At 30.8% G+C, this 9,955-nt stretch overlaps 1 protein-coding gene across 7 annotated transcripts in view; it reads right to left on the bottom strand.

The window, feature by feature from the left end:
* The window catches only part of LOC134706318 (uncharacterized), a 32,832-nt gene that overhangs the window by 5,399 nt on the left and 17,478 nt on the right, over positions 1-9,955 (bottom strand). For 4 of the 7 annotated variants that reach the window (XM_063565153.1, XM_063565154.1, XM_063565152.1 and 1 more), the window contains 5 exons: positions 9,027-9,134; positions 7,530-8,290; positions 4,498-4,747; positions 3,320-3,424; positions 3,049-3,063 (listed from right to left, as the gene is read on the bottom strand). In XM_063565153.1, the coding sequence (XP_063421223.1) occupies positions 3,049-3,063; positions 3,320-3,424; positions 4,498-4,747; positions 7,530-8,290; positions 9,027-9,134 (1,239 nt within the window). Of the gene's footprint in view, positions 1-951; positions 980-3,048; positions 3,064-3,319; positions 3,425-4,497; positions 4,748-7,529; positions 8,291-9,026; positions 9,135-9,955 lie in introns of all 7 variants that reach the window. The other 3 variants (XM_063565155.1, XM_063565157.1, XM_063565156.1) reach the window with 3 other exon arrangements.

The following is a 9,955-nucleotide window of genomic DNA, read 5'->3' as shown; positions in this document are numbered from 1 at the left end:
TAAATTTTCAGATAAATAATAAATTATTTTCACCATTAGACATTTTTCAGTGGAATAGCACTATTTTTTTTAAAGAAAATATAATCTGAATCTTCAAACTTCTTTTTAATCATGGCAACAATCCTTTTTTGGTATTCAGTTCAATTAAAAACAATTAAACTAAGAAAATTAATTGTGATTACTTATCCAGTATATAACATGATTAGCTCTTGGACCCAAAACATTAGGGATGTTAGTCAAAACTATGACAGTTATCGATACCTTATCATAGAGGATAAGATTTCTATTTGTTGTTTCAAAGGGTTTTGAAACATTAATTTACATTTCTATGATAGACCTTTACAACCAAATAAGTCATCTACCAAAACCGTTTCATATTTAAACATTTAATGTTCAAAATTTTATCTTTCAATACAAAATTTTGTATTGTTATTAAAATTCTGTTCATTAGATATATTAACATGCATTCAATAACTACTGAGGAATATTTCAAATCAGTGTTGAACCATCAATTAATAACCATTCACTTCTATTAATGTATGAAAATCCGACTAAACAATATATAAGCATATTCATATTTTCAGAAAGTTTTAATTATACATGTGTCACATGGTACTGAATGTTAAAAAAAAATTGGAACAAAAAAGCAAATCTCCTCACCTAGAAACAGTTTGACATTTGTAAAGATAAACAAAAAAAACTTGTGAAACCTTTCTTAATCTTGATTTAAAAATATGAGGCAAAAGAAGTGGTGTCATGTATTTTGTTTTCATGAATTAAAGCATGAAGAGGATATACATTTGGTATGCTTGTTAATTGGCTTTGAAACTCTAAACATGAATCTATCACTTTGATTTTGACCCTATTTTGTATTTATATCCATCAAAAAGTCATATAATATCAGGTTCAATTTCTGATTTGAAATAATCTATAACATACATGTTCCCTTACTCTTAATTGAAACTGACAGTACTCATCCCTGAAAAGTAATCTTCTATGTTAATCAATGTCAAAAATATACAAGAAATCTTTTATGTTAATCAATGTCAAAAATATACAAGAAATCAATTATAAAATCATTAATAATATTTATATGCATAACAGTCAATAACTCAATGTTGATAAGTGGAATGAAGGGGTTGGTAATGAATTTGATGATAACAATATAAAGTGTAAATCTAGTTGTATCCTCTTTACCCCATCATCACCCAAACACCTACTTCTGTACAACTGAATCACTATAAGACTGTTAGTTTATTCATTTAAATTGCTTCATATTTTTTCAAGTTGGGGCCTTTATAGCATACTTTATGGTACTGATTTTCTCATTGTTGAAAGAAGAACTGTTGCCTATAATTGCTTACATCCACTTTATTTGAAATCCGGTGTATAATTGTCTCAAAGGCAATCATATCACATCTTCTTATTCTTATATAGCTCATCTCAAAGTTATACACAATCATGGGATATAAAGAATACCTACTGTTAGCCTAACTGGTTTAAATTATGTCCTTTAAAAAACAATTTGACCATATTTTCAAATCAATGCCATATTAGATAGATTTAAATTGTTAAAATCAAAAATTTCTAGCATGCTATTATAAAAATTGAATGAAATAAATAAACCACACCTTTAAACATTTTTTTCTTTGAAGAATTTTTACCGTTTATAATAATGTCAAAATCTTCACCTAGAATAAATTATTTTTATGTATAAACTAAATCATTCAAACATCATAGACAACTGATACTCTTGTTTATAAGATAAATTAAATCATACATTTCTGTTTGTGTTCAACATCTATTCAATATTACAAATAAATGAAAATACTTTTACAAATAAAGAAGCTCCCTAGAGGCTGAAACAACCTTTTGTTGAGAAAATAAGCAAAATTGTCATTGAAAGCCAATAATCCACATAGGGAGTCATTATCATATCATATCTTTGGTGATTTTGTAGATCTAGCATTGCATTAAAAGTGTTGGTGTGAACATTTGGCCTGTGAAATTAAATCTCAAGTTAGAATGCATGATGTTAATGTAAAACATTGTGTATGGTATATCATGAATATTTATTGAACTTCTCAAGCTGAAATAAAATGTAAATGGCTAAATCACTTAGTTTTGAATTAAATATTTGAGAGCGAATTCATGGTCTTTTTTTGTAGGAAAGTGCTATGGTGAATTTATCTACTTGGTTTGTGCTAGTGTTCTATATCAGTATCTATCACCTATCATTTTTAACACACATTTTTCACAGAAGAAAATTCTTTCAAGTTTATTTGTTGTTTTTATTGTATCTCCTGATATAAAAACACATTAAAATAATTACTGTTTTAGTTGAAATATATGGTTGATTTGCAGGAGGGGGGGAAATGTGTTTTCACCATGAAAAGGTAAAAATATTTCAAAACTATAACCAAAATAAGAAATAAAAAAAAGAAAAAAATCAAGCTGACTTGCATTCCTTTTCGCATAATGCCAAATACTGATATAAATTAAAAGTAAAATTTTAGCAAAATTTTAGGACAATTAATGTCCTTCTTGTAACTGCCCTTTTCCAGATGCTGAAATAAATTTATTAGCTGCAGAAAAGATCAAAATGATAAGCAAAGTATGTTCATGGTATACCTTGGTAGGTCAATTTCAGAAATTAGGAAGTTTATTTTCAAAGAAATAATTGGCCTGAAAAGAAAATTTTAAAATTTAACTCCTGCACATTAAACTTGTCTAGTATCTATAATTAAAATACAATCATTGTATTGTGAGTATCTCGGCTGATTGTATTATTCTCCTCTTTCATTCCCTCTCATTTCTTTAAAAGTTATTTTATGAAAAGTGCATATGTAAAATGGTATGACATTTGTCTTGTTTCGATCAGTATGCAGTTGTCTTTCATATTAATATACTTTGTTTGCTCAAAAGTCTCTTACTTCTTTTCAAGCCAATTTTGTTCTTGTAAAATACTGAACTGTGATGCATTGTTCAGGTGTAAAATACTGAACTGTGATGCATTGTTCAGGTTTTAATTCACAAAAATAGATTTACCTTGGTCTGTATCATCTAGGAAAATAATAAATCAAAGGTAGGTAACTCATTTTTAACTTCTCAAAAACTAGCATTTACTTATTTCAACAGAATGAATGTAATCATGTTGAGTTCTCAATTAAAATAAAACCCAAACAATTAAAATGAAATTAAATAAGCTTCTTTTATAGCATCAGAGGCACATAGTAGATTAGATACTAAATATTCACAACAATCTCAATCTGATTAAATTCAACTAAGCTGTGATGAATTATCTCCCTTGTTTACTTACTAGGATTTCTTGGATTACGACTTGGGAAGGTTTTATTACAATCTCCGAATGGTTCTGGAGGTGGCAGTTCATTAGCTGCATGAAATCTAAATCTGTTCTCAAAATCTAAAATTAGAAAAATGTATTTTAAATAAAAAGAGGAATATAACAAATTAAGGCTTTGTTATTGCTCATACCCACACTATATTAATGAACTTTCAGTGAGAAATGCTGATGAAATATTGTCTTAAAAACTTCTTGTTTTTCAAAACCAAACCAAATTTTGGAGCAGATCTTGTGAAGAAGTAAAATCATTTTAAGCCATGTATGTTATGCTATTGTTTCAGAAAAAGGGAGAAGGTTTGGATCCATTAAAACGTTTACTCCCGCTGCAAATGTTTGCACCTGTCCTAAGTCAGGAATCTGATGTACAGTAGTTGTCGTTTGTTTTTGTAATATATACGTGTTTCTCGTTTCTCGTTTTGTTTATATAGATTAGACCGTTGGTTTTCCTGTTTGAATGGTTTTACACTAGTAACTTTGGGGCCCTTTATAGCTTGTTGTTTAGTGTGAGCCAAGGCTCCGTGTTGAAGGCCGTACTTTAACCTATAATGGTTTACTTTTTAAATTGTTATTTGGATGGAGAGTTGTCTCTTTGGCACTCACACCACATATTCCTATATCTATGAAGACAATACTTTATGAATGCTATAATTTACAAATATGTAGACCTGACCATGGGTACTGATGGTTGACTGAAGATAGTGTTTGGTATACAAAAAATTGTGTAACAATATTTTTCTTAACACTAAAACATAAACTGAAAATGTCACGGTTACTTGGTGGATATTTTTTTATGTGAAATTTTAGTAAAAATATATCAGGGCCAATATACTAACTTCTTTTTTTTTTTTTTATACCAATGGCCTTTTAACTTTTTTGGATTTGAGCGTTGCTGATGACTCTTTTGTAGACGAAACACACGTCTAGTGTATATACTAAACCTAGTCCTGGTATCTACATGTATGATGAGTTTATTTGTATATAAGAAAAAACAAACAACTTGTAATTTTTTCATTTGACTTTTGTTCATTCTCTATTTTAATATTAACTGTCAAATTAGCCTAATATTGAATATTTTTTATCAAATTTTGACTTATATATGTAACTGTGAATTGAACTACAAAAATCATACAAACCATCTGATCCTCCAGAGTAGTGTCCTGACCTTCTCTGTGGGGGAGGTGGAGCATGTCCATTAGTGGAAGGCCCTCTCATTGGAGGTGGTGGGGGCTTTAACCCTGGTGGACCTCTTGTACCAGGTGATGCTGATGTTGTCCTCGTTGGAGGAGGTGGTGGCGGTGGAGCGTTTACCCTTGATGGAGGGTTGGCTGATTGTGGTGCTCTAGTTGGAGGAGGGGGAGGTTTCGATGAAGGTGCTGTAGGTGCCTGTAAAACAATTATAAAAATATTACAAAGACAAAAAAAATTACAAAAATATCAAAAAAACATTTAAAAATCTGATTTTACTTTATCACAATAGTCCTTTTTCCAACTAAAGATTATTTTTCAGAATTTCAAAAAATGCAAAATGAAACAACACCTTAGTAGGATAACTCCCTGCCTATATACATATCATGGTGTAATGTGTGGGATCTTTGACTTTATAAGTGCATTTCACATTTATTGTTAGAGTCTGTGATCCTATACAGCTAACCTTGAAATATATAACAGGGCCAATACAGTAACATCCAGCTAATAATAATACTATAATATAAGGTTATTGCATGAATATTGGGGAATATTGTCCCGAGCAGAATTTTATATTGCACGAGCATGTGAGTGCAATATATGTTCTAATGTGAGACAATATTCCCCAATATTCATGCAATAACCCTTTTATTGTATAGCAATATAATATTTAAAAGTAAAAATTGGTTTAAACTAAGATGTAAACGTTGATGATGTCATTAATTTTGAAGATTTATGCACTAGTGCAATATAAGAATTTATTGCACGCTAACTTTTGGTTACGTTGTGTGGGAAATATTGTCACCTTATCTATGTCTTTCGTAACATGTTTAACTTAATTCATTTTTGCTCCTCAACCATTTTGTGAAAATTCTTATCACTTGCCGTTTTCAAACAAATTTCCGGAAATGCACGACGTTGCATGTGATAAATCACGGAAATTAACGGAAAGGCATGTGATAACATTCCGGAAGCAGTTAATAAAGGCACCTTTATCAGCCCGCTATGGAAATTCTTAGGAATCTGTTTAATAAACCTAGTAATTCTTTTATAGCCTTTGATATTTTAAAATGTTATTAAACTGTAAAATTTTAGTAATATTTTATACAAGTATATGATAATACTGTTTATCCTACTACTGTAAATTCAGAAATTATTGCGTGCATTTATTATTGCGATTTTGTCATTTTAGACTTTAATGCGTTTTTAATTTTTTTAAAATCCTGTTAAATTCATATGAAATATTTCAAAATGCGAGTTTAAATTATTGCGTTTACAACTCAGTCGCATTTTTCGCAATAATAAAAACATTAATTTCTGAATTTACAGTATTTTCTCTGTATGGTGATCCTGAGTTATTTCCCTTCTTCACAGTAAGGCTGTAAAATCATTTAGGACTTGAAAATTAATGACCATAAAAGAGGTTAAAATCAATGACCATAAAAGAGGTTAAAATCAATGACCATAAAAGAGGTTAAAATCAATGACCATAAAAGAGGTTAAAATCAATGACCATAAAAGGAGTTTTATTTACATAGTGGGTGTACATTTGTTCTACAAGCCTTTTATAAATGTGGTCAGAGACCTGGTGTAAACACTGGTTTACGGTCCTTAACACTGTCCAGTTTTATGTCTTTACTTAATCTTAAGTATGTATACCAACTGTTATCAATTTTATTTGATCAATTTTGAGTCTCTGATTATTTATAGATCAATCCTGATTGTTGTATTGTGCTGTTTATTACACACTTATTGGTATTTAAACCTTAAATTGTTTTCTATAACCTGTACATTAATTAGTACATATTTAATTTTCCTATCTATTTTAATTTCTAATATTCAAGACATTCAATAATGCATATTAAAACTTTTTAACAGTGTTATATAAATGCAATATATATGAACATCGAATTACTTTTAAAATTATTCTTTGCTACAATATTGACAATTTAAAATCTCCTGAAATGCTTCCTTGACAAGGTTCTCAACTTCCCCCTACATTTATATATAAATGTTATGTTTTCACTGAAACGGAAGCTTTAATTGTAATTAATTAATGTCTTACCTCAATACAGGTCTCAGGTAAACAGGACATTTTAAATGACAAATAATATGGATATTATCTATCTAAATACATAATTAATGTAATCACTAGTACTGAAATAAGGAACCTTTAAAGATCATTGTAATACTTCCCCAACTCTTAACAAAATGACTTGTTAGAATATATCACTCAAATACATGATAAAGGAAATAATAAATACAAAAGAATTTGATGTTAATTAGGTGACTGGCACAATGATTGTAAACATGCAAATTTAGAGTGAATACCATATTGGTATAAATGGTATACATATGGTACAAATAACTGATATATATTGTGAAATTTATGATACTTAAGGGAGTAACTATAAGTGGCCTTAACACAGGGTCCTGTCATCAAGCACTTATAAATAAGAACACATGTATATTTGGTCCTCTGCACTGATTTCTTGTCCAGCCTTCAATGTAATTTATGCTTATTCACATGTACAGGTCTAAGTGCCAGTACATTTTACGCTGATTGGGGATGACTATTTGATAGTGTAGTTGGGAAAGTGTGGGAATGTTATTGCTACATGTATTAACCTCAAATTCCAGTTTAATACTGTAAATTCAGAAATTATTGTGTGGTTTTATCAATGCCAATATTGCAACTGGACAAGTGTCACAATAATAAATATGCATGCCTGATACACATGATATATACATTTGTTAGCAGATTTGATTGAAATTGCAATTATTAATCTCCAAAATTTTCCCTTCTTAAAAAATCTGAATAATATTATGCACCCAATAGTTTCTGAATATACAGTATCAATCTATTATTATTATGTAATATTCAACCAGCTTTTAACTTAGTATTAAACTAAGGATATTTTCTTGTTTCTTATGTATCTTTGTGTGTACAATTTAAAGCACTTGTATTGTATTAATTTACCTGTGACGGGGGAGGAGGTAATGGCCTCCCTACCATGCTAGACGGTCTCCCACTACTTGATGGTGGTCTGTTTGAAGGTGGCCTCCCTGGTGGCGGGGGTGGTGGAGGGTTTCTTGGCATACCGCCTGCAATCCCTGAACTTGGTCTACTACCAATACTTGACCTTGAATCCCTACCACTTTCATCATATGATGTTCCATTTTGAGCTTGTGGTTTTGATGAAAAAGGTGGGGGTGGGGGTACTGCTCCACCTGTTTTCCATGATGGTCCATTTGAATTTGGTTTGCTACTATTTGAAGGAGGCGGTGGTGCTGCACTACCTCCTGCTTTCCATGAAGGTCCATTAACACTAGATTTATTGGCACTAGGAGGTGGTGGTGGTCCACCAAAACTAGGTTTACTTCCACTAGGGGGAGGAGGAGGTATATCACTCTTCCTATTGTCATTATGTAAATTAGGTTTTTTACTGCTTGGTGGTGGTGGCGGAGGAAAATCTGCTGATGAACGATGAATGTTACCGTCACTTCTGTGAAATGGTTTATTACTTGGGGGAGGAGGGGGAGGAGCTAATTCAGTTCTATCCAGATTTTCACCATTACTACTTGTCCTGTGTAAATTGAATCTTGGTTTTGTTGATGATGATGGAGGAGGCGGTGCTCCACCTGGTCTAGAAGATGGTCCATTCATTGCTGGGGATTCTTTCCTAAAATTTACTGGACCGTTTGGAGAACGTCCTGGTGGCTTAAAAGCAGCAGCAGGACCTATTAAAATAGATTTTTAAATCATGAAAAAGTTGAAAGTATATATGTATTCAATTTTTTGAGAAGCAAATTAAGAAATCCAGGAGGTACCCTGACATAATGAAAGCTTCTAAACATGATTGTAAATGAATCAAAAAGAAGATATAAGCCATTAAACAACTCAAACATATAACTGCTGATTGTCTTCAATGAGGGATGCCAATGGAGAAAACCAAATACCTTTGACGAATTTCCTAATCTTATGACAATAAGAGCAATCAAGAATATAGCTTTAATACTCAAATGTGTATTGAAAACAACATTATACACTTAATTTATACATTTTATATAATCCAAATAACAGTCTAGGATCTACAAGACCAGCTGAAAAATAATAAGGTCTAAAGTAAGGCAATTAAAATAAATGTATTAAATGACTGAATGACTGAAGAAAACTACTGTATGCATGTTTGAGTGAAATTTTCCGAGTCCACCTGCCGTAATTCATTTCAATTTACAAAACTATCAACTCAGAATGAATGGAATTTTTTTTTTTAACAGATAAATCCAATATTTGTTCTCACACATAATTCAACTGAACAAATTCAAAGAGATAAATAAATTTTACTAACAAAACTGTATAGTTTTGGTGGAGTTCAACTCTGAAAATAAAGAAAACAAATATGCTTCTAGGTTTATTACATTATATTACTTTAGGGGTTTTACATCAAACCAAGGTCAACAATTTAACCCTCACCTTTTGGTCCAACACCAATATTAAACTTAGCACCACCTTTATTAGGTAATCTTGGCATTCCCCCAGCAAATAATCCACCAAGACCAGGAGGGCCTCCAACAGCGGGACCTACAAAAGTAAATCATCACTACAGCTATAAACAATTACCTTTTAACAGATAACATTCTTTTTCAGGTTATATGGAGTATATACTACAGTAATATTATTGATATATATTTGTACATACATATTTCTATAATAGAATTTGTAACATATGTTCTACTAGGAAAGCTACTGAAGTATAACAATTAATGAATCAATCACTTCCAAAGCAGTTAAAACTTGTACATGTATGTAAAGGTATTTAAGAGACAATCACTGCAATATACAAAACTTATTAAATGCCATTTTGTACTTTATAGAGGTAAATCTGCCATGATATTGTCTTTAAAGTCATTTTGATTATTGGACTTGAATAACTTCTAACTTCATTGTTCAGACATATGGGTCAATATCCAGTGAAACAAAAACAAAAAAACAAAAACCTTAACATTGACCAATGAAATGTGAAATTGAGGTCAAGGTCAGATTATATACTTGTAAGAATGACATGTAGGCCTTACACTCATTCTATTTATTAATATTAACTGACAAATATAGTTGACCAACTACTTTCAGAATATTGGAGGACAGTTCAAGTTTCCTAAACCTTTATCACTGATCCATTAAATGTGGTCAAGGTCAGTTGAACCCTGTCTTGACAGATATGTACACTGTGCAAGGTTACAAATATACATTGTACCATATACAACCATCATATTACTGTATGCATTGATATTGGATATTTATCACATGACCTGATGCTATGTTAAGTAAGTGACTGATCTTCACCATTTGTGTTTTTTTTAAGAGTAGAAGACAGTAGATAAAATGTTTTTAAAGGACTGAAT

Source organism: Mytilus trossulus, chromosome 2 (assembly GCF_036588685.1).
Source record: "Mytilus trossulus isolate FHL-02 chromosome 2, PNRI_Mtr1.1.1.hap1, whole genome shotgun sequence".
Lineage (NCBI taxonomy): Eukaryota > Metazoa > Mollusca > Bivalvia > Mytilida > Mytilidae > Mytilus > Mytilus trossulus.
Note: the sequence above shows the minus strand (reverse complement) of the source record. Positions and strands in the feature narration are given on the sequence as shown.